We start from the raw sequence: 25,425 nt of genomic DNA on the forward strand, positions 1-25,425 counted from the left end.
CTGTGCGATTGCGTTGGTTCGTGCGCGACTTTACACTGTATTTAAATGCAAATACGATGCTCCAGCCAAATGCTCAGGGCAAATGATCTATCAGCATAGGTCTCCTGTCGGTGAATTTACTTACATAGCACATGCCTGTCGGTACTGCAGACTGTTCACTGTCAGCACTTTCTTCTGTGAAAGGGAGAAAATAGATAACATTTCGTGAAAACAACAGCCTATCAAACGGCTGTCTGCAGATCCGCTCCCCGGTAAGTGGCTGTGGTCCTCGGGCAGTTTCCGGTGCTGGCCTTGGGCTGGGACATTCGCTATGGGCGATATCAGGCCAATACCAGTCGGTTCACTTTAAAGCCAAATCGGTCACGGGCAGTGCTGAACAGCTGACTTGGAAATGCTACAAGGCACAGCGGCCCTGAGCTCGGCTGTGAGCTCCCTCACAGTATATATATAAGCCGCCGTGCTCAGTGTCAGCACTCACTCTGCGCCTGTGTTGGAGTGCACTTGGTGTGTGCACAGCCACAGTGTTCTGTATGAACACCGCTCCTTCTGTTTGCTTCTCCCAGTCAGTCACTTGGTTCGCCACTGTATGCAACTACTCCCTCCCCTGACACTCAGTTCGCTGTTTCCCCTAAAGCAGCCGGCTTGCAGCCTTCTTCCCAGCTCCGGGTCACATCGAGGCCGATCACCAGGACGGGCACGTACTATACTAACCCAAGACTATGCTGTTCCTCGCTGGATCATCTACTGACAAGTTCCGGTGAGTCCATGTTTCTGCCCACGACCTGCCATCAGATTATCATGGTTGTGACAAGAGAGCAAGTTTAACTGAGATACCTGTACTGGGTTATTAAGGGGCTGTCACAGTGGGACTCACCGGAGATGTGTGGGATAGTTAGACTCGAACACAGACTGAGCGCTGCATTACCTGAGAGTCTGCGGTCACTGTGGGAATTGGTTCAATGTGGGTCCAGGGCAATTGTGACTGATGCAACTGTGTCGGATCTGTGGGTAACTGGTGCTGGGTAACAGTGTGGGGACTGGATAAAGGTGGATGTGGGATAAATGGGGTGAAGATTGGGATACCAGTGTGGAGACTGTGTGGAGTCAGGACTGGGGAACAGAGTGGGAGTTGGGGTGTCAGAGTGGGGATTGGGGTGACAGTGTGGGAGTTAGAGTCATAGAGATGTACAGCATGGAGACAGAACCTTCAGTCCAACTCATCCACGCCAACCAAATATCCCAACCCAATCTAGTCCCACCTGCCAGCACCCGGCCCATATCCCTCCAAATCCTGCCTATTCATATACCCATCCAAATGCCTTTTAAATGGTGCAATTGTACCAGCCTCCACCACATCCTCTGGCAGCTCATTCCATACACATCCTCTGCGTGAAAAAGTTGCCTCTTAGATCTCATATATATCTTTCCCGTGTCACCCTAAACCTATGCTCTCTCGTTCTGGACTCCCCCACCTCAGGGAAAAGACATTGTCTATTTATCCTATCCATGCCCTCATGATTTTATAAACCTCTAGATGGTCACTCCCCAGCCTCTGATGCTCCAGGAATTGAGGTGTCAGAGTGGGGACTGGGATAACAGTGTGGTCTACGGAAACAGTGTGGGGGGGGTGGATCTGGGGGCAACAGTGTGGGGGACTAGGGTTAACAGGGGTTACCAGTCTGGGGGATGGGGTAATAGGAGTAACAGTGTGAGAGCTGGAGGTGACAATATGGGGACTAAGGGCAACAGTGTAGGGACTAGGGCTAACAGGGATGTCAGTGTGGGGACGTGGGTAACAGTGTGGGGGCTGGAGGTAACAGTGTAGGGTCTAGGGGTAACAGTGTGGGGCTAGGGGTAATAGTGTAGGGGCTAGGGGTAACAGTATGGGGGCTAGGGATAACAGTATAGGGGGCTAGGGCTAACAGTGTAAGGTGCATAGGGTAACAGTGTAGGGGCTGGGGTAACAGTGTGGGTCGAGGGGTAACAGTGTAGGGGGCTAGGGGTAACAGTGTGGGTCGAGGGGTAACAGTGTAGGGGGCTAGGGGTAACAGTGTGGGGGCTGGGGGGTAACAGTGTAGGGGCTACGGGTAGCAGTGTGGGAGGATAGGGGTAACAGTGTGTGGGTCTAGGGGTAACAGTGTGGGGACTTGAGATAGCAGTGTGGGGGTCTGGGGGTAACTGGAGATCACAGTGTGGGGGTCTGGGGGTAACTGGAGATCACAGGGTGGGGACTGGGTGGTAACTGGAGATAGCAGTGTGGGGGTCTGGGGGTAACTGGAGATAACAGTGTGGGGACTAGGGGTAACTGGAGATAACAGTGTGGGGGTCTGGGGGTAACTGGAGATCACAGTGTGGGGACTGGGGGTAACTGTAGATAACAGGGTGGGGACTGGGGGTAACTGGAGATCACAGGGTGGGGACTGGGTGGGCGGTTTCCACTGTGTACTGGTTGATTGCAGCTTGGAGCAGACAGCAGCTCCTGTGTAAGCTGTCCTCTGTGTGTGTGTGTGTGTGTGTGTGTGCCTGGCGGCTGGCTGTGCAGTCTCTCTCTGCCTGTTCTGTGAGCGGCTGCCTATTTGCTGCCTGGACTTTCTGTGCTCAGCAGCATGTTTGAAAAGAGCCGCTGTTTGCTCTGAGCCAGCAGCTGCTGATCTCTCTCTCTCTCTGCCATCTTCCATTGGCGACCGGATGCCGGCTGTAAAACTTAAACCAACTTGACTCTCGGTGAAGCGATATTTTACACGTAAGTAAACCCGGGGAGGGGGACGAGAGGAAGAGGCGAGGGTTGGCAATGGTTTAACTCTATTTGAATGTACCTTACCGAGTCCCATTCATCACACACTTGACTTTTGTGTCTGTAACATTTGGTACATCAGACGGTAATTTACATGTTAATGTCAAATTCGGACTCGGAGAGTCTTTTTTGTGTGTCCCCAGAGCCGCTTTCTTTCAGTGGGAGTCTGCCAAGGGGAGTGTGCACTCCCCCATCTCGCTGCTGATGAACAGGAAGAAAGCTTAAGAGGATGAACGCCCCTCATCTGTACAGCCGGACCATGCAGAAACCGTTAGAGCTGAAACTAAACACTGGGGGGTGAAACCAAACACGATAAAACCAACCTCTGTTTGTGCAGCAGAAAGGTCCCTCGGGCTGGTCAGGCAGGGTGTGCGGCTGAGTTGAATGATACAGAGATGCCTGTGATACAATCACATGTTATCTCATTGTATCCAAGTTGAACTTGATCTCTCCTCCAGTTAGTTCTGCTGGTATGATTTTCCGAGCTCGGATGCATTTGTTGCAACCTCACATGACTTTATTTGAATGAACTGTCCGTGCAGTAAAATAGAGAGAGAGAGAGAGAGACAGAGAGCAGAGACTCTGGAAGCCCCATGTCAGAGCAGACTGTCAGATATATCCCTTGTTTACTTTGGCGGGAGCGAGAGATGCTTTTTGTTAAATCCAGCCGCAATAATTGCAACTTCCACAAAGTTTTGGCTGCCTCCTCTTTCTTTTTTTTTAATTTTTAAAAAAAAGGGTTCCCAATAGAAACGTGAAGGTTTTGTTTAAGGGCTCGGTGCAGTTGTAATTCAAATCAAAGGCAGAAACTCGCCGCTTCACACGTGTGAGTTATCACTTGTGGGGTTTGCTTTTGCTCGGCAGCCAAGCCAGCACTGGCTATGAGGAATCGCCCACTTCCGTAGAAGGAACAGAATAGCTCGCCGTTGACAATGGGTCCCAGGCATTTCTGTGCCTTGTGCCAAGGACTGCAAATTACAAAGTGCACTGGGTCTTTTCCACATGAAGGCACCTTCCCCCCCCCCCCCCCCCCCCATAAATCGCACGGGTGAGGAACCCTGCTTAATGACTGCTTTCAGCTCCAGCTGCGAGCGCTCCAAGGTACAGTAACAGCGACGATTGTGTTTATTCAGTTCAAAGTAAAGGTTAGAGGCGGAAAGCACCAGCAACGGGAAAGCGGCCTCATGTCACTGGGCTCCACTTTATCTGTCGTTTCGAGATGCAGAGCAACCGTGGGATGGCAGAACGGGGGCAACTGGGTGTGTTACCCATCTGCACACCTGCTCATTCCTCATGTCCAAAAGGAGAACGTGGCTGTGCATAATGTAAAGGGCCAGGGAAAAGTAATCATTAATTCAGTGACATTCTGGAATTCCCTTTCAGTAATTTAAAGGGATACATACTCAAACCTTGGCCATCTCCTTTTGAACAAGAAAGACCAATTTTAAACACATTGCAGAGAAGACAATGATGTCTTGAAATAAAATTTACCTCATGAAGAGCTAGAAATTTTAAAAAAATTGTTGACAGCATGTAGGCATCTTTGGCTGGGCACACATTTATTGCCCATCAATCACATTGCTGTGGTCTGGAATCATATGTAGACTCAAGGCCAGGTAAGAAAAACAGTTTGCCTCCCTAAAGGGCATTATGAACCAGATGGGTTTTTTCAACAATCAATAACAGAGTCATAGTCATCATTAGACACTTAATTCCAGATTTTTATTGAATTTATATTCCATCATCTGCCATGGATAGGATTCACATTTTGGTCCCCAGTACTTTATCTGAGTCTTTGGATTAACAGTCCAGTGATAATGCCACTAATCTCCCCAAGAGACTTTTACATGAATAATAATTAGGTAATGAGAGAAAATAGGCTGCCACTTTGGACCTTCATCACTTCCCAGAATGATGGTAAGCTATATCATCAAATGATTTGATTATCTATCAAACTGCAGTGCCACCATGTAAATTAGTTACTGGATATGGCTGATGTTAATCGACTGAAAGAGGGTGCACCGTGCAAAATAGTAATACACGTGATATGAACTCTCCCTTGAAAGGTGAGTTACTGGCTCTAATTAGTTGTTAAATTGCGAAGTTGTCCTTAGATCATTTTATCTCAGGGACACTGTGGAATATTTAAACGAACAATTCAAGAGAGGCAGGTCATTGAATAATAATGTTCTAAAACAATTCAAATGTGAATTGTTGATTTTCTGTGACCTGCTTCAATTGTTTCTAATATTTTTAATAGATCTCCATTTAGAATGGGATGAGGAGAAATTTCTTCACCCAGAGAGCGGCGAGCCTGTGGAATTCTCTGCCACAGAAAATGGTTGAGGTCAAAACATTGAGTGCTTTCAAGAAGGAGTTAGATATAGTTCTTGGACTAAAGGGATCATGGGATATGGGAAACAGGAAACTGAGTTGGATGATGAGTCATGATCATATTGAATTGCGGAGCAGGCTCAACAGGCCGAATGGCCTCCTACTGCTCCTATTTTTCTGTGTTCTTATTAATTACATTCAGCAAACAGCCTAAGAGGAAACTAACTGCTGTTAACCAAGAACCACAGCACCAGAGTCCCAGGTTCGATCCCAGCCTGGGGTGACTGTCTGTGTGGAGTTTGCATGTTCTCCCCGTGTCTGCGTGGGTTTCCCGTGGGTGCTCCGGTTTCCTCCCACAATCCAAAGATATGCAGGTTAGGTGAATTGGCCATGCTAATTTGCCCGTAGTGTTAGGTGCATTAGTCAGAGGTAAACTGGTCTGGGTGGGTTACTCTTCGGAGGGTCGGTGTGGACTTGTTGGGCCTGTTTCCACGCTGTAGGGAATCTAATCTTATACAACATAAACAATAGGACTCAAATAGATATCTTGACAACAGAATCCGTATTGCATCTTCTTTGAGTCACATGGTTGTGAATATACTGGCTATCTTATCTTGTATATTTGCATCTTACTAAATAGAGTATATTAGATAAAATGAAATCTATTTGCCTCATTTTTAAAAATTATATCATGGACATCTTCAAATTCGCATTTAAGTTTTAGAATGAAATGATTTTATGTGCATCTCATCAAAGGAGTGATGTAAAATCATTTCAGTGGCTTGAATTCTCTCTGACACGAATGTTGATGCAGGCTTGATGTGTCCCAGTAATTGGCTGTGGTAAAATTAAGAAAAGTGCTTTTATTGTGGCCCTAATAATGTACGTATTTAGTTTTAACACACTTTTGAAATAAAAATAATCAATTTAAGTTCTGGGGGTGAAACCAAAATACAAACACAATCTGAAAGCTTAGAATATTGGCTAAGTAGAGCAGTTACTTTATATATTGTATTATCCAATGCATAGCAGTGAGATGGATACTTCATAATTCATATTTGGCATTGAGAGCAAAACTGTTGGTCATAATGTCAGGACAGCTTCTCTTTGAGATCATTTACTCTTACCTAAAGTACAAGATAAGTTCTTAGTATATTTAAAAAATAGTCGTTTCTTATCTCTGCCCAGGACTGTCATCTTAATTCTGCTCAGAAGGTGGAATAAGGCTTGAACCTACACTATCCATCTTAGTGATGACCTCTATATAAACCAAGCATATATGGTGATTGTCGATGCTATTTATCTTGAGCAAAGTGTTTAAGATTTGAAGAGAATTGAATAGTCATCAGCATGTACATTAATTATGTACACCAGTATGCACATTAATTTTGCTGCATCTTTTCCACCATTTCAATAAACTATAGGATATAAATCACATTTTGATATAGTCTAATGTGCAATATTCTTGTGCAAATACTGTCAATTCTCACCTCTAATCACTCCCAGCAGTACCACCATTCACAGACATCATCAAGATGACACACTGCTATTAATATGATCTGTCCAGACAGAACCAGTGTGCAGAAGGGCAGCAATATAACACTGTTTTATAACCAGAAAATGCTAAAGAAACTCAGCAGGCATCTGTGGGGAGAGAAACAGAGTTAGCTTTCCAGGTCCAAAGACTTTGCGTTGGAGGTTACCAGACTTGCTGAGTTTCTCGAGCATTTCCTATTTTATTTTGGATTTCTAGCATCTGCGATATTTTGCTTTTACTAAATTTGTTTTGCCTGTGTGCACCGTTCAAATGGACATAATATACAAATTACACATTCCCTGCCACTTTATATTGGAATCCTAGTGACAACAATGAACACCATATAATTATAGCTTTAGCAGTGCAGTGTTAGATTGCAAACTTCACCTGGTTTTCAACATTATTGCAAGTAACCACTAGATGGAGCACTCTAGATGAGAGCAGGAAAAACTGGCTGGACAGGTTTATATCCCGCACAATGGACAAACTTGGCCACACTGCAATACCTGGGACATTAGTAAAACTCTGGAGTGTAATAAAAATGAAACTGGACTTATACAATCACCATAAACCAATATTCCTGAATAATAAGGATAATAATTCGTATGAATATTAAAACTAGACCTTTCGTTTAAGGTTTTCATAGAATAATTGAAAGAATTATAGGATGCAACCTCCCAAAACACTGGCTATCCAGACGTGCAAATAATTGAAATGGAATTTAATTTATTCACATTGCTTTGGGGCTGAAATATCGAGGATGGGCATTGGATGGTAATTTGAAAGATCTGCAACAGATAATCACCAAATGGTTCTCTTTGTATGATGTATGTTCTTTAATTGAAAATTAACTTGTGAGACTTTGCATTCAAGAAGAAAATGAATGAACTGGATTTCTGCATTTTCCCCCCACAGTGTTTGATGAGGATGTCAGTCAGCATGCACGAGAATCGGAAATCAAGAGTTAGCAATGGCTCAATGAATATTTACCTCTTCCACAAAGCTACATATGCTGACAGCGTTCTTACGCACCTGAATCTTCTACGACAGCAGAGACTTTTTACAGATGTCCTCCTCCATGCAGGAGAAAAGACTTTCCCATGCCACAGGGCTGTGCTGGCTGCATGTAGCCGATATTTTGAAGCTATGTTCAGTGGAGGATTACGTGAGAGCAAGGACAATGAAGTAAACTTCCATAATTCAATACACCCAGAGGTTCTGGAACTCCTCCTAGACTATGCTTACTCATCTCGAGTGCTTATTAATGAAGAAAACGCCGAGTCCCTCCTGGAGGCTGGGGATATGCTGCAGTTCCAGGACATTCGTGATGCTTGTGCTGAATTCCTGGAGAAAAATCTTCATCCGACGAACTGTCTTGGCATGCTGCTGCTTTCTGACGCCCATCATTGCACCAAGCTTTATGAGCTCTCCTGGAGAATGTGCCTCAGCAACTTTCCAACCATCAGCAAGAGTGAAGACTTCCTGCAGTTACCAAAGGACACTTTGGTGCAACTTCTGTCTAGCGAAGAGCTGGAGACAGAAGATGAGAAGCTTGTGTATGAGACCACCATAAAATGGGTGAAGTATGACGTGAACAGGCGCCACTGTTGTTTGCCAGAACTGTTGCAAACCGTCCGGTTAGCTCTGTTACCAGCTGTTTACTTGATGGAGAATGTGGCCATGGAAGAGCTTATAACCAGGCAGATGAAGAGTAAAGAGTTAATTGAAGAAGCTATACGTTGCAAATTAAAAATTTTACAGAATGATGGAGTGGTGACAAGCCTTTGTGCCAGACCTCGTAAAACAGGTCACGCCTTGCTCTTGCTTGGAGGACAGACTTTCATGTGTGACAAAGTTTACTTAATAGACCATAAGGCAAAGGAGATCATTCCAAAGGCAGATATCCCCAGCCCTCGCAAAGAGTTTAGTGCATGTGCAATTGGCTGCAAGGTATATGTGACTGGGGGACGTGGGTCAGAAAATGGTGTCTCCAAAGATGTCTGGGTTTACGACACTCTTCACGAAGAGTGGTCAAAATCTGCTCCGATGCTTGTTGCGAGGTTTGGCCATGGATCTGCTGAGCTGAAGCATTCTCTGTATGTGGTTGGTGGGCACACTGCAGCCACAGGCCGGCAGCCAGCATCCCCCTCAGTCTCTCTCAAACAAGTAGAACAGTATGACCCAGTGACCAACAAGTGGGCAATGGTAGCCCCTCTTCGCGAAGGGGTTAGCAATGCAGCTGTGGTCAGTGCCAAGCTGAGGCTGTTTGCCTTTGGTGGTACTAGTGTCAGCCATGATAAACTGCCTAAAGTACAGTGCTACGACCCATGTGAAAACAGGTGGACTGTGCCAGCTACCTGCCCTCAGCCGTGGAGGTACACAGCTGCAGCTGTACTGGGCAACCAGATTTTCATCATGGGTGGGGATACTGAATTCTCAGCATGCTCTGCATATAGGTTTAACAGTGAGACCTACCAATGGACTAAGGTTGGGGATGTGACTGCAAAACGAATGAGCTGCCATGCTGTAGCCTCTGGCAATAAACTCTATGTAGTTGGGGGCTATTTTGGCACACAAAGATGTAAAACTCTAGACTGCTACGATCCCACTTTGGACACATGGAATAGCATCACTACTGTACCATATTCATTAATTCCGACAGCATTTGTTAGTACGTGGAAGCATCTTCCTGCATAGAAGAACAATTCTTCAAAATCTCATAGGTAAGGAGTTCTTACATTTATGGGCAAGAGTCGAATTAATGAAATAATGCACTGGAATTGAAAACAGCCACAGAACAATTTAAAATGCGGTGAGCTCCAGAGAGAGACTGGCGTGCCTTATTTTGTAATGAAGCTGTGATGCCAAGGGAGGACTCAAACCCATTGTTGAGGAGAGTGATGTAGAGCAGTGAAAAGTAATGAGACTTTTTCTGAAGGATGTACATCAGGCTGTATCTCAAGTCATCAACTATTACTTTTGTCAGAAGTCTGTCCGAAAATGTTTTGAGGCCTCTTCCAGCCTAGCAGTAGAGGCAGGTTAATTTTTTTTAAAAATCACGTTTACTGCAAGAACTGCTCAGGCCTCCCTTCCCTAAAGGAAGGATCAGATTTCTCCCACCTGGTAGCTTTTCACTCCATCTCCACAGCCACCCTATTAGTGAAACCATTTTCCCATCGCACACCAGAATATTTCAGACTCCTCATGCCGTCCAACATTTCACTCCCATCCAGCACCGATCTACTCAGCCTCACACTGCTCAGGTCAGGATGGTTTGCCATTCACCGAATCCCAGTCTGCCCAACTCCTGTCCCAAGTTAAAATTGGACCTTTAGTGTCCTGGAAGGTGGTGCCGCCAATATTTTATTTTTGATACTAATTTGTGCAGAGACAGCCTTAGCATCGCGGAGAAAGTGAGGACTGCAGACGCTGGAGATCAGAGTCGAGAGTGTGGTGCTGGAAAAGCATAGCAGGTCAGGCAGCATCCGAGGAGCAGGAGAATCGATGTTTTGGGCATAAGCCATTAACGCATTTTAAAAGACAGCAGGTGAGATTCCTGATGAAGGGCTTCAGCCTGAAACATTGATTCTCCTGCTGCTCGGATGCTGCCTGATCTGCTGTGCTTTTCCAGCATCACACTCTCGACAGCTTTAGCATCTAATGGATGAACATTCGCATTTGAATGCAAGACTTTCCAGTTAGAAAATGCTTTGACTGAAACAGTATGGTTTGAAAATAACATAAATGGGTGCATTTCCTAGAAACCGTATCACTGAAAGTTTAACTAATCCGAAGAAAACAAGCTAGATTACCTATATAAAGTATAAACTCATGCTTTAATTTAATCTTAGAACCTGTCATTCTGCAGTGATTTATTTAGTTTCAACATAATGGCCTGTCATAAAGCTGGCTAGAATCCAATGAGTTATGAAGAGAAACAAAGATGAAGCAATAAAAAGCATAACATTTCCTGCATTAACTTTGCAGGTTCCTTTTTATTGATATGTGTAGCCAGTGTCCTAGAAGGTTAATGTAATATTAATCCCCCATTCCTGATTTCATGACTCAATTGTTTCTAAGAGGACATGTTGACAGGTTTTTAATGACAGGCTGAAGCAGAGGGGATCAGTAACAGACTAATTTTGAAGTCAAATTAACTGTCTATTGTCCTTGGTGCTAGAAGGGAGTGCAAGAGGATGGAGGAGAAAATTGCTAATGGAGATTTGCACAACAGCAACAAAAAGCTGATGGAAATCACAGTTGGCTTTTTGCTTTCACTTGTGTGACCCTCACAGGACAAGTGGCCTTCATTCACTCTTTTTAACATTAAGGAATCCCACTGGTTACAGTCCAGAGTTGGAACAACAAACATGTTGAATTAAAATTTCATACACAATGTAATTCTACTGGAACAAAGCTATTTCACAATTCAAACCAGAACATTCCCTGTAATTAGCACAATACCCTTTTGATACTTTTGTGTATGATCTAGGTTTTTCTAAACACGTTATCTTTTCCTTTTGTTTTTGATAGCTTAGCAAAAAGTACTGTTTTACTTTTGAAGTCATGATTATAGTTCATTTCTAAAAATAAACTCATTAAATTAACGCATGTTATACCACACAGCAGACGAGATAGGATTGTCATGGCCTTAAAGGCTTGCACGGTTTTTAGTTATACTGCAGCCTTTCCTATTCTTGGCTTATATTCATTGTTTAAATGCTTTCATTTCAACCTGTTGAAGTCAATTGTAAGTACTTGCCATGCGTTTTGCATTTAGTCTCACTATAAAAGTCCATGTTCTCTTGATGCAGATTTTATTCTTTCAATAGAAATGTAAATGCTGTAGATATTTCGCAATCATTGTGACAATTTTTATTCATTTTTACAATCATCACTTTCATTTAAATATTGTAGGTTTGGAAACATTGACATAAATGGTTTAATGTTGGATCTTATTTAAATTTATATAAGTATCCAGCCTACTAAAATAACACAGGCTCGCTTTAATTTCAGATGTTTTGAAATATTCAATCAGTGCAGCTTTGTTCACGCTGAATTGAATGGACGGTGTGAGAGTTGGGGAAATCTCTCAGTAATTGAGATTCCCTACATCCATCCTTTCGATCCAGTAGCTATCACATGCCAATGATAAATCATGTTTATTACCAGTGTGAGGGATTGAGCAATGGCTGAGCCCAAGCACAGAGAATATTTCTGCAAAGAATCCTTACAGCCATATACTGTTGTATTTCCACTGATCAATAGAGCTTAAACTTGGTGCACTTGGAGATGTTCGCTATAACAAAGCAATACTTTCTCTCAGGTGAATATGGTGCTTATTTCATCTATTGCCTCGATCAAGCCTTATTAGCTTTATTGTTAATGCAGAATTATGCCTTCAGGACACATGAATAAGACACCACTAATGTGTAATAAATGATTTAATCTTTTAATAAGCCAGGATCATTAACTCAATGCAACGTCACATAGTTTGTCAGGAAAGTCTGCCCTTAACATAAGTTCATCATGATTTTGTATTTTCAAAGCTTTCCAACCTACTGTGCAGAAATGATATTAAAGCTATGAAGGTTGTGTTTTTGGTGGCAAGCTTGGACTTGCGACAACAAAAAAAACGAAATGAAATAGTCCAGGCGGTACAGTCCGAGTGATCCTGGGGCCTTGATCTGACCTTACCGATCAGCAGTAATAACATGAGCCTGTTCACTTCTCACACAAGAAACCATGACATAAACTGAGAACCAATATGGTGAAACATAAAGGATTTAGTGTAGCAGAATTACAGCTGTTACTCTGCCACTGGTCCGCTTGGCTATGAAACTGTTACTTTGTTGGGATGGATGAACTGTCAAAATTGAATGTGAGCAGTATTTGTAATATGGCCATGTTCCTTTTTTTTGTAAAAATTCCAGGACTCCTGATGTGAAGATTTTGTATACTGTGAAGCAACACAACTTAAATGAAGAAGATAAAACCCTCTTCATCTGTTTGAGCTAAAATGATTTAGTTTCAGCAACCAGCACCTATTTTGATGTGAAGAAAAGAATTTGGTTCCACATGCACGCATTCTTCGTGATGATGAAGCGATTTCTGAATAAGGATTGATTGCCAGTAGCGATAAATTGTGGACTCATGGCAATATTATTTGGCTCCTCCAAAAGTTAAGACTTCTCTATTTGCTGCTGCACTGTCTTTAGTCTAAATTGATTCTCAACATTTATGTATGAAGCGTTAAATGACTGCCACCTTGTGTTTGAAAGACTGGCACCAGCTGTGAGAAGTGGGTTGATTGTGACGGGTTTGGAGGCCGGATTAATCATTGTCCCCCCTAGTCTTCACTAATGGGACCAGGGATCTGGACAGTGTTGCTGGCAATGCCTAGGGCAGCAATTACCCTGTTTCTGGAGCCTATTGCTGTCAGGCAGGCAAAACTGTTCAGGCTGTGTAGAGGGGAGTCAGCTGCAAAAATATAACTGAATCATTAAAGGTTAACTTTATTAAAAGAGCGAGGAGGAAAGAAAAATGACCCGAGGGTCAGAGATAATGCTTTGATATGAATCTTTTATTTATGTTTACCTTTTTTGTAGGATATTTATTGTTAATGATGTTACTTGCACATTGGAATGACAAGTATTCATAAAGTGTATTTTGTGTTTGAGAGTTATTTGCACACTTAGCAGGAATGGGGCTGTATTGGGGGCACTGGGGATGGCTGACCACATGTTTGAATATTATCTCCATTCTCTGTTGCATGAAACTGGCAAGTGCAAAGCTGCAGTGAAGGGGAGGGACAATTTCCAATCGGAAATGAGTTGAGTCCAAAAGCTAATTCTTAAATTACACAGACACTGGACAGAAGCAGTGAGGTCACTTTCTGAGGCCTGTATCTCACCAGTTTAGAACATGTATCCTTTTATCACTAAGCCTCCCAGCCTTACAGTGCTTTGAAATAAATACTATTTGGAGCATGCTAATTAATCTTGGAGCATGTAAATGTACAAATGTGTGCAGCCTTCATGTCAACTCAGCCCAACCCAGGCTATTTCTTTATATAGTCCCTTATTACACCCAATTATCTTGAATCAATGTGAGCAAAAAGGATCACAGCTGCAAACAGTTTTTTGTTCTGATCTAAAGTCAATTTTTCCTGATAGGCACAGGCTAGATGAGAGACAAGAGGAAGTTATAGCTTGTAAGATTGAAATTTTGTAGAATTTAGTTAAGGATTTTTGATCAGCATAGTTTATGCATGAAGGATTAACATGCTGTATCACAATAGACCATTATTAATCCATTTAAGATAAGCAAGTCAATGCCCGTCTAGCTATAAACTATTATGAAATGCAGTATGAGCATGTTAATTCTTCCCACTTGCTTTCAGAATATCTGCCCCTTTTCTTTGTAAAGTGCCGTTTTTCTGAAATTTAAGTATTAAAGTAAAGGATGAGGTCTGCATCTGAAAATCAGAACAAAGCATTCAGTATCAGTTGTTAGTTTATAAATGGAACTATCTATTTGATTGTTATGGTGTTGTTTCAGTAATATTTTTTGAAGAAAATTGTTGTGAAGAAATAAATCTTGAAATGGCTAGATGAACACTGAAATTTGAAAACATAATTTACCCAGTACTAATTAATCAAGCTCTAAAATGGAGCTTGTTTTATTCATTACCCTGTCTGAGTACATTGGATATAAACTAAGCATTCATGATCCTATCAGTTGATAAATGCACAACCCATTTTGGATTGAGCCCAACAAACCAACAAGAGTTTAGATTTCTGGAGACCTTTGGGACTGGGATGTTTGAGAGTGGGGGTACAAAATGATAAAGGTCCTAATAAACGTTTTGAAATAACCAGTAACAGGGTTAAGTAGTGGGCCATTGCTCATAATCCTGCTAGCGATCTTTAAGCAGTGACCCCTATTACAAGGTTTTAGTGTGATCATTTTGAGGAGTGGTGATGGGGTGGGGGGGATATGGGGGCATGACAAGCATAGGGCCAGTAACGATGCATGTGCTGCATGGTTGAAGTTCACCCGTGAAGAGTAGTTGTTTATGGCCAGGGTCTAGTTGTAGTCAGTGAACGTTTATCAACATGAGTTCTGGTCTTTAGCAGAGGACTGGAGAAAACCATATTGTGGGGAAGAAGAGAATCGATAAACTGAATAAAACTAATAAGTGATGGATTAAATAGATGTTTTGTTTGTGAAGTGGAATGATAATATAGTGGTGGGTCTCTAGTGTTTTGGTGTACATCATTTGTCTAAAAGAGCTGGATACTTTTAAACTCCTATTTCCTTACAAATATGCAAAACCAAATTTTTTTTCAAATGTTGCTGTTGGGAAAAAAAGTACGTGAAGCATTTTTTTGAATGCTGAGCCGGGAATAGCAATCATTTCTGAAATGTTTGTTGAAGGCTGTAGGCCCTTGAATAATAGCAAAGAGAAGGTAACTGAAAGCAGGGTGGGCCTCAGGCTCTGCAGGGAATGTTCTGGGCTCCCAGCTTTTGAATTGATGTGGAAATTTTCCTTGCTGTTTGACTACTGGGGATCTGCAAAAACGCCACACAGTTTGAACAAAATGCACTCCACAGCAGAGTGCACATACAAAGTTGGCGTAAGACAAGGAGGTTCTTCCTATTTTGTCCACTTATCACCATAGCAACACATAACAAAGCACACTCTTCTATTTCCAATGTAATTGTATAAAGGCCTTTTTATGAGAGCTGACACCTGTCTGACAGAGAGTGATTAGAAATGAATAATGTCTGTACCAACAAGAGTAGATATGTGTGTACAAAATTATGTTGGTGTAAGATTTACTGTAAGCATTTCCTTTTTTTACTGCTGGAATGTAACATTTTTGTAAACGTAAATTTTTTTCACAATGTGAAATCAAAGACATAAAATTGTGTTGCCATTTCTTCCGTGTAGTCTGAACCTACTTATTTATATGGTAGTTCATAACGACTTATTTAAAAGAGGAAATATTATCACAATTATTTGATTTTTAAAATTGTTTTGCTTAAAATAATCAGTCATTTTCGAGCTTTATGAGAATTTGAAATGTAGAAGGTGTTATGATGATGTTACTTAATTAGTAATCATTGTCAACTTTCCCTGAAGTACTGATGTAAATAACTGCATATGCTCCAGAACTAGAGATGGACAACATTTCCTTTCCTTGTTGTTACTTTTGCAACTAGTTCTGGTCACCACACTACCAGAAGGAACACGGATTCTTTGGAAAAGGTATAGATAAGGTTTACCAGGATGTTGCCTGATGTGGGGAATTTTAACTATGAAGAAAGGTTGGACAGAGTGGTTTTGTTTTCACTGGAACTTAGGAGGTTGAGGGGCAACGCAATAGAAGTTTATAAAATTGTGAATGGCATGGATAGAGTGGAAAGTACGAGGTGTTTTTCCAGGCTAGAGGAGTCGATTACTTGGGGACACAGGTTCAAGGCGCTGTGAGCACATTTACAAGAGACGTATGAGGCAGCTTTTTTACCCAAAGGGTGGTGAGTGCCTAGACTGTGCTGCCAGACGAGGTGGTCGATGCAATAGCAGCATTCAAGAAACACCTGAGTGAATACACAAATAGATAGGGGATAGAGGGAAATGGGTCCTACAAATGAAGACAGTTTTAGTATGGAAGGGTAAAATACATCAGTGCAGACTTGGAGGTTCTGGTGCTTTTCGTTCTTTGTTATAACCAAAACTTTACGTAAGGGTGTTGGTCAACTCTGGGGAAGAGGGGTAGCTTTGCTTTATCGAATAGCCCTGTTTTCTTTCAAAAAGTACATATTATGAGAATTCCTATTTTGTTGTGTTAATTTATGCTGCAGTATCCAACACTTGATGAACTTTGTAACATTCAGTGGTGCAGACAGTTCCAGGGGCGCTACATTTTGACTGCTCCAAAATATTAGTTACATTCAATTCTGCCCACCAGTAGTGGCAGGGCTTGCTACAAGGGATTCATGAAAGACCTAGAGCAGTGATTAGCTTAGTGTAGCCATGACTCAGGGAGGTACTAGGAGCTTTGCTGACCTAAAAGAAGTCTACATGGAGTTAATATTTAGTCAACTGAAACACAAGGTTTCTGTGTAGTGAGGGCTCAGGGAAGTCCTAGGAGCTGCAAAGCACTTGAAAATACCAGAGCACAATTAATATTTCAGTGTGGTAGTGTTATTGCTAAACTAGTTATCGAGAGATCCAGGTAATGGTCTGGGGATCTAACCATGTTAGATTTTGGAATTTTAACATCAAAAAGTCTGATAGATGGTTATAAAACCATTATTGCTTGGTTCATTAATGTCCTTTAGGTCAAAAATATCTGCAATTCTTACCTGGTCTGGCCTTAATGTGACTCTAGATCCATATCAATGTAGTTGACTTTTAAATTGCCCTCTGAAATGGTCTAGCTATCCACTCAGATATAGCCAACCACTAAAATGTCTCAAAAAAGGAATGAACTTTGATGAAGCAATGAAAGCCAACATAGGCACTGGAAATACCAACAGCAAATTTTGTCCCCTGAAACGTCTTACTAACCCCTCAGGGTTAGTGACAAAATTGAGAAAGCTGTCTCACAGACTAGGGAATCAACAGCGTGGTATAGTCATTCTCATAGAATCATACCTTATAGACAATGACCCAGACAACTACACCACCTTCACCATCCCTGGGTATGACATGTCCCATCGTTAGAGGTGGTTGCCAAGTGCGATATAGTTATCTTGGGAGTCCTCAACATTGACTCTAAACACCACAAAGATTCATGCAACAGCTCAAAAATGGGCAAGGAAACCTCCTGACAATTCTGACCTACCACCACTGTTCTGCAGATGAATCCATGCTCCTCCATGCTAAACACTACTTGGAGGAAACACGGAGAGAGGCAAAGGCACAGATGTACTCTGCATGAGGACTTGTCCATCACCCACCTGTATGATAAATGGGATAGAGTTAAACAGGTGTGGCAACTCAATACTGCGCAAGCTTGAAGTGTTATGGACCATCAACAATAGCAGATTTGTACTCACACATGATCTGTAACCGTCTGGCACCAGGCAAAGCTAAAAATGAGGTGTCAAACTTTGCAAAGTGGCATAAGCAGCGAGTGATGGACCGGGCGAGGCAATTCCGCAACCATTAGATCAAATCTAAGCTTTGCATTCGTGCCAGATCCAGCCGTTAACAGTTGTGGACAATTAAGCAACGCACTGGAGGAAGAAACTCAATAAATACCCTCATTCTTGATGATGGAAGAGCCCAGCACACTAATGCAAACGATAAGACTGAAGCATTTACAACAATCTTCAGATAGAATTGTTGAGTGAATTCTGAGGTGCCCAGTACTACAGATGCCAATCTTCAACCAATTTGACTCTCTCCATATGACATGAAGAAATGGTTGAGGGCACTGAATATTGAAAAGGCTATGTGCCTTGACAACATTCTGGCTTGTGCTCCAGTACCTGCTGTACCCTAACCAGACTGTTCCAGCACAGCAACTATACCAGCACCTATAACTACATGGAAAATTGACCAGGTATGACTCCTGCAAATGCAGAGCAGAACAAATCCAACCTAGCTTATTACTATGCCATCAACCTACTCTCAATCATCTGTAAAATGATGAAAAGGGTCATTAACACCGCTGTCAAGCAACACCTACTCAGCAATGACCTCATCCTTGATGCTCAGCTTGGAATCTGCTGGTTTCTACGTGCAGTCTTCAAGAATCCACGAGAGTGTAGACTCAGGAAAGGAAGATGAGCAGCTATTAAAGCAACCCATGATGAGGTGGAATCTGGGAGAATCGGGAACTACCTTATCAAAAGCGAAAAATCATAGTCTCTTGTGAGGGTTTAATTATATTTGGTGAGTCACAGTTTTGCCAAGATCTCAGGAGGGAAATGTAGTGGTGGGAATTCTGGTTGATTATATTTGCTATTTGAAATGTTTTGTCAGACATTCAATCATAGTTTGTCAATGGCTTATATTTTCCTCATGTTCTGTTTGGGATGTTAGAATAGAAGACATATCCATCCTGCACAGTCTAAACATTTTTGTCAATAATCTTTGCTTGTTCATTTTAAATTTTATTTGTGATACTTGTGATAGAGTTTTAGTTTATTCATAAAAAATACATTGAATTGTTTCTAATTCTAAACCAGTTAATCTAAAACCAACATTTCTTCTTTATTCATTCATGTGGGGATTACTGACTGGGCCAGCATTTATTGCCCATCCCTAGTTGCCCTTGAGAAGATGATGGTGAGTTGCCCTCTTGAACTGCAGCAGTCTATTTGGCTATACTTAGCCATTTCACCATCCTTGGTTAAATTTAAAATTAATTCTGACCAGTGGAGGAGTCGGACTCGGAAAGAATTGGTGCACACTATACATATACTATGACAATATACATAAAATAATACTTCTTAAATATATTTATGCCAATTTTGTCATTCTTGCCTGAAGATGTTGATATTAGTTTCTGTTGGGCTTGCTCTACAGATGACAGCCATCCTTGGGTACTTACCCTGGATATATAGTATACACAATTAAAGTTCATAGGTTATCTCACTGCAAAGACTCTACAGTCTCTGCCTTGTCCCTTCTTCTAGTGGTAGACATAGATTAAAGTGTGAATTAACCCTGGTTGCGTATCCCTCCTTTGCTCGCCATAGGAATGCTGAAGCAATTTGATCAACCAACAGCTGTCCCAGTCCCTTTTATCCAAACATAGTGATCAATCATGTTGTGCACTGAGAAATATAAATAATTAAAATTACCACTCACAAAATGTAGTTGTACATAAAAGTACACCAGACATATTCAAATTCTAAAACCTGACTCGAGGTTTGGTTTTATAACCAGCCAGTGATAAGGCAGTAAGTTGTTTGTGTTGGTGCAATGACATGAATCATATTGAGATAGAAAACAAAACATGTGATACTGAACCATCACAATGGATTACTTCCTGGTTAAAAACCAATTAAGCTCACTCTTACTCTGGTAGTGAAGGGAAATGGGACTTTGTAACATGAAGGCCTAGCAACAAATCTGCCTTTACTTGCTGCTTTTTAATCCAAACCTCACGTGTATTTTCTCTTACAGCTTCCATTTCAAACATAAGGGACAATATCACCAGTGTTTGACAAAGGTGGGACTAGATTGGGTTGGGATATCTGGTCGGCATGGACGGGTTGGACTGAATGGTCTGTTTCTATACTGTACATCTCAATGACTCCATGACTCCATTGCTTACAAATAGTTAACATAATTATAATCTTATTGAAACACATCCTCTCCACACTTTGTGAATGCTACATAATTAATTAGGCTTTCCTCCTTGATGAATTGAAAGGGATTGAGAAAATACTTCTTTTATATAAAGGCAGCAGGAGAGAAATTTCTCCCTGTTTTATGCCAGAAACAATTATCATCACAACTGCACAGTAAATTATATTTGGGTATTGCCCTTTTAGGTAACTATTATATTTCGCCTGTAACTTTGATACAGGGCAGAAATAGGTTGGAACTTTGACCAACAGAATGACTCTAAATTCAAATTTGACATTAGCAAAGGTGAACTGTTTAAGAGTAATATTTTTGTCTTGTGAACAAACACAAACAAATGATAGGCCTGGAATTTTCTCAGCGTAGCTCCCATAATTTCATTGGAAATCCTGCCATGACCCTGAGTGGAATTTAAAATCTGGCAGATTGGAAATGGCTCTAAACAAACTGGGAAATGTCCTGGATACTTGCACTCCTGCGTTTGGCCCGGTGTGGTACTATGTGATAGTCTCTCGGCCCGATGTGGTCTCAACAAGGATTTCCAGTCTTGAGGTGATTCCAGAGTGGTCTCTTAGCCTCAAGACCCTCAAGGTGAAGTCCAGCGTGGTCTGGAGTCCAGCATGGTCTGGAGTCAAGGCCTGGTGCAGATCGGAGGCTAGGTGTTAGCATGGACCGGGTTAGAAGGACCATTCTTCTGAACTTTTCATTTCTCTATTTTATAATTTATTTTTAAAATTTGTGATGCTAGATTTTTTATTTCTTTATTTTTCTTTTTGTTTTCCTAAGAATTGTACTAAAAAATATATACTGTGGTACCTTGTACCTATGATGGTGTCATAAGTGGCGATTTGTAAACTTGTCACTGCATTCATTTGAATACATGTGACAATAAAGCTAATTTAATTCTATTGTACAACCATCTGGGTATCAAAATATTGTTAGTCAGCAGTGTGCATGACTCCAACAAATAAAAATGTATCAAATGAGAAAAGCCATTCAAGTAAACAAATTTATTCCTTTAAAATCAAAACACTGCAGATGGTGGTAATTTGAAACAAAGAGAAAAGAAATGCTGTGAATACACAGCAGTTTTAGACAGCACCTGTGGAAAGAGAAACAGAACATTAACCAGAGGATGCTAACCTGCTAAACAGAAAAGAACAGGTTGGTTTAGGTCAGGTGGAACGCTGATGAAAATAATCTCAAATTGGAACTCCAACCTCCTTAAAGCTGCTTAAGTTTGGTTTTAATGGGATTGGTATAAGGGGTAGGGGAGGTGTGGGCTAGTGGTTACAAGCCAATGTCCTCTCAAGGGATTGGATGCTCATGTAAATTTTTTTGTCAGCCTGAAAATTTCAGGCTTTTTCTTGGTTCCACCTTTACTGCTGCTTGACCAGATTTACCTTTACCTTACCTTGCGTGGGTTTCCTCCGGGTGCTCCGGTTTCCTCCCACAGTCACAAAGATGTGCGGGTCAGGTGAATTGGCCATGCTAAATTGCCCGTAGTGTTAGGTAAGGTGTAAATGTAGGGGTATGGGTGGGTTGCGCTTTGGCGGGTCGGTGTGGACTTGTTGGGCCGAAGGGCTTGTTTCCACACTGTAAGTAACCTAATCTGATCTAATCTAATCAAAGACTCCCTTGATTATGATCACTGACCCTTCCCATGATCACCAACTTTCTGTTGCCCTTGTAATCACTGGCTCCCCACCCTAATTCAAGATCCACTGTGTTCCTCACTTCCTCTCAAACACTCCGAATCTTTTTACCTCACCCAATCTTTCCCTCCAATCTCTCACTGGCTCCCCACTGATCTCTTCCTAATACGCTTTAATCTATCTCCATCTTAACCGACACGCCATAATCACCCATTGACACTTTGAACCACAATATTCTCACACACCCCTCTTCTACCTTCCCTGAGCAGATGGTATTTACTTGTAGAGGCCTTTTCTACAGCATTCCCCACCCAACCAGGAGTCAAACCTGCCCATTGGGATGGCATCTGGGTGTAGAACCTGAGAGAGAGAGAAAATTCACAAACCACAGGTTTAAAACATCACAGTAGTCCGGAAAATCTGGAATTCTGAGTTTTCCACCAGAATCTGCCTTGCTACTTTGAAATCCCACTTCACTAACTATCAAGGCCATGTTTCAGGTTGGTTGACCTCTTATTAGAACTGAGTCCTTTAGTAGATTTTGTATCATGTTTATATTTCTGTCACAGACCGTGCAAAACCCACTTAATCTTATGGGAAAAGGTTCTGTAAAGCTTCTCCCTGTCAGCTAATGTAAATTGAATAAAATTCCAGAATACTTACCTAACTGTGCATACTAGATTATTTACCCTTGACTAGTTTCCTCTCTTTGCATGACATCTGTTATTCCATGAGCTCAGAAGTCATTATGTTACACATGGTGTTTGAGGATTCCTATTGACACTTATGCTTATAACCTTAATCCAAGCTTAACCAGACATTCAGTCAGTCCTTTTTCTCAAAATTTCTAAATGTTGTCGTATTAATAGCTTTGGCTGGGTTTCTATTTTGTATACATGCATTTGATCTGACAACTACTTTTGAATTTTACTTGTTTTGCAATTATACTTTCTAACTCTTCCTTTCCATATCTAATTTAGGTGCACAGAGGTTTGATGGGCAGGTTTAGGATAGATAGGGAGCAGCATTTTCCCTCTGTAGAAGGGTCAATAATCAGAGAGTAAAGTTTTAAAGTAAGGAGAAAGAGATTGAGAGGGGATTTGAGGAAAACTTTTCACCCAGAAGCTTGTGGATATCTGGAACTCAATGCCTACAAATCTAAAGATGTTTGGAATTCATCTTTGCTCTGGTATAGTGAAGGTATGAGCTATTAGAGTCATAGAGTCATAGAGATGTACAGCATGGAAACAGACCCTTCCGACCAATCTATCCATGCCAACCATATATCCCAACCCAATCTAGTCCAACCTGCCAGCACCCGGCCCATATCCCTCCAAACCCTTCCCATTCACATACCCATCCAAATGCCTCTTAAATATTGCAATTGTACCAGCCTCCACCACTTATTCTGGCAGCTCATTCCATACACATACTACCCTCTGTGTAAAAAAAAAGTTGCCCCATAGGTCTCTTTTATATCTTTCTCCTCTCACCCTAAACCTATGCCCTCTAGTTCTGGACCCCCTGACCCCAGGGAAAAGACTTTACCTATTTACCCTATCCATGCCCCTCTACAAAATATATGCAGATGTGCTTGCAAACTACTTATTATTACAGTTAAATTCTACAACATTGTCATTGCATGGATCCTAATAACCAATAACTGTGTTTTTATTCTTTCAAGGGATATGGGCATAGCCAGCAATGTCAGCATTTATTGCCCATTCTTAATCACCCTCGCACATAATGACTAGACAATTTCAGAAGGCAGAATAAGAGTCAAGCACATTGTTGTAGTTCTGGAGTCACATGTAGGCCATACCAGATAATAATGGCAGATTTTGTACTCTAAAGGGCATTAGGGAATCAGAGGGACTTTTACAAAAATCAGCAATGGTCATCAATTCTGAGACTGGCTTTAAATTTCACATTTATTAATTTCTTAACCCATAACCCTAGAATATTAGCCCATGCCTCCGGATTACTAGTACAGAGACTTTATCATGATGCCAATGTCTTCTTCATGTATCCACTTCTATGCCAGCTTTACACATATTTGGACAATTAATTTCCTTTCTATACTTTCTCTCTCTTCTTTCATTGTGTGTAATCCTGTATTTGTACGCATTTTAAAACCTAATAATACTACAACTTATTCACCATAATTCACCATTCATTCCATCATTACATTTAAAAGTTTAGTTATATCTAATAAATTTAGTGGTCTATTCTTCTTCTGAAGTTTTGTACACATAATCATGACGTGAAAGAGAAAGGACTTTGCATCTGACTCCAACTCATTCTTTTGAGTGGCCTCAAAATCAAAATGGTCAAATTCCTTATTCCCTCAATATGTCAGTGCTTCCCAAGAGGTAAATTTGGGGTCATATAATCACTATCTCTTCTCTTTGCAAAATTGGTCGTGACTTTTAAACTTCCAACTCTTTGAAGAAAGCTGTGGTTTGAACATGTTGAGCAATCTATGGGAGGGTTACTAATATAGACATATCTAGAAACATAGATCACCAACAAAGTGATGGCTTAGTGACATTATCACTAATCTGTTAATCCAGAGAACTAGATAACATTTCTGGTGCCCAGGTTCAAATCCTGCTGTGGATTTTGAATTCAATAAAAATTTGATGGCCATAGAAATACCAGTGTGGTTCACTAATGTCCATTAAGGAAGGAAACTGCCGCATGTAACTCTGAACCCTCTGCAATGTAGTTGATTCTGAAATGAGCTTTTGAAAATTAGGGATGGACAATAAATCCTGGTCTCGCCAGTGATAGTCTCATTCTGTGAATGGATTTTTAAAAATTCCATAAATATTTTTACTTAGGCATATTGGTAATGTCAATACTCCTCAGATACATATGCAGCAAGACCTGGACAACATTCAGGTTTGGGCTGATGAATGGTAAGTAACATATGTGCCATCCAAATGCCAGTCAATAATCATCTCCAACAGGCAAGAATCTAACCATCAACCTTTGACATTTAATCATATTACTTTACTTCAGTTCCAATGAACAGAAACTGAAATGGACAAACCATATAAATACTGTGAGCTCAAGACTAGGTTAGAAATTGGGAAATTTGTGAGAGAGAACTCATTTTATGACTCTTAAAAGTTGAGCTATCATCTACAGGTACTAGTCAGGACTGTGATGAAATACTTTCCACTAGCATGGGTTAGTGCAGCTCCAACAACTCTCAAGAAACCTGCCACCATTCAGGACAAAGCAATCTTTTTGATTTGCACACCATTCATTTCCTACAACACAGATGTATAATAGCGGCAGTGTGTGCCATTTAATGATGCTCTTCAGCGACTCACCAAGTCTGCTTATATAGCATCTTCCAAACCCACAATATCTACCACCTTGAAAGACAAGGGAAGCAGATACAAGGGAACACCACCACCTGCATGTCTTCTCTGAATGACACACCATCCTAGCTTGGAAATACATCATTGCTCCTTCACTATTGCTGGGAAAAAATCCCAGAATTCTCTCCCAAGCAGCATTGTAAGTGTATATGCACCAGATGGACTGCAGCAGTTCAGGAAGACAGCACATCCCCACCTTCTCAAGAGCATTCAAGGAAGGGCAATAAATGCTGGCACAGCCAATGATACCACATCTCACGAATGAGTAAGAAAATATTGTAACACTTTAAAAAGTGTTCCTATCACTTACTTTTGCTTCTGTGAATAGTTGTAGAACTAAATAGGATGGTAATCCAGTTTAGTATAATGAAAGGAAGGTC

General features: G+C 41.3%; 1 protein-coding gene across 1 annotated transcript; it reads left to right on the plus strand.

Annotated features, from left to right (window-relative positions):
* Positions 1–416: 416 nt before the first annotated feature.
* On the plus strand, positions 417–14,128 carry enc1 (ectodermal-neural cortex 1). The gene is made up of 3 exons (XM_060843760.1): positions 417–757; positions 7,581–9,388; positions 12,599–14,128. The coding sequence occupies exon 2, from the start codon at positions 7,587–7,589 to the stop codon at positions 9,360–9,362; it is 1,776 nt and encodes a 591-aa protein (XP_060699743.1). The 5' UTR covers positions 417–757; positions 7,581–7,586; the 3' UTR covers positions 9,363–9,388; positions 12,599–14,128.
* Positions 14,129–25,425: the final 11,297 nt, after the last annotated feature.

Source organism: Hemiscyllium ocellatum, chromosome 2 (assembly GCF_020745735.1).
Source record: "Hemiscyllium ocellatum isolate sHemOce1 chromosome 2, sHemOce1.pat.X.cur, whole genome shotgun sequence".
Taxonomy (NCBI): domain Eukaryota; kingdom Metazoa; phylum Chordata; class Chondrichthyes; order Orectolobiformes; family Hemiscylliidae; genus Hemiscyllium; species Hemiscyllium ocellatum.

Bases quoted from the DNA above. Each gene is read 5' to 3' on its own strand.
- enc1 (XM_060843760.1), top strand. From the start codon at position 7,587: ATGAGGATGTCAGTCAGCATGCACGAGAATCGGAAATCAAGAGTTAGC.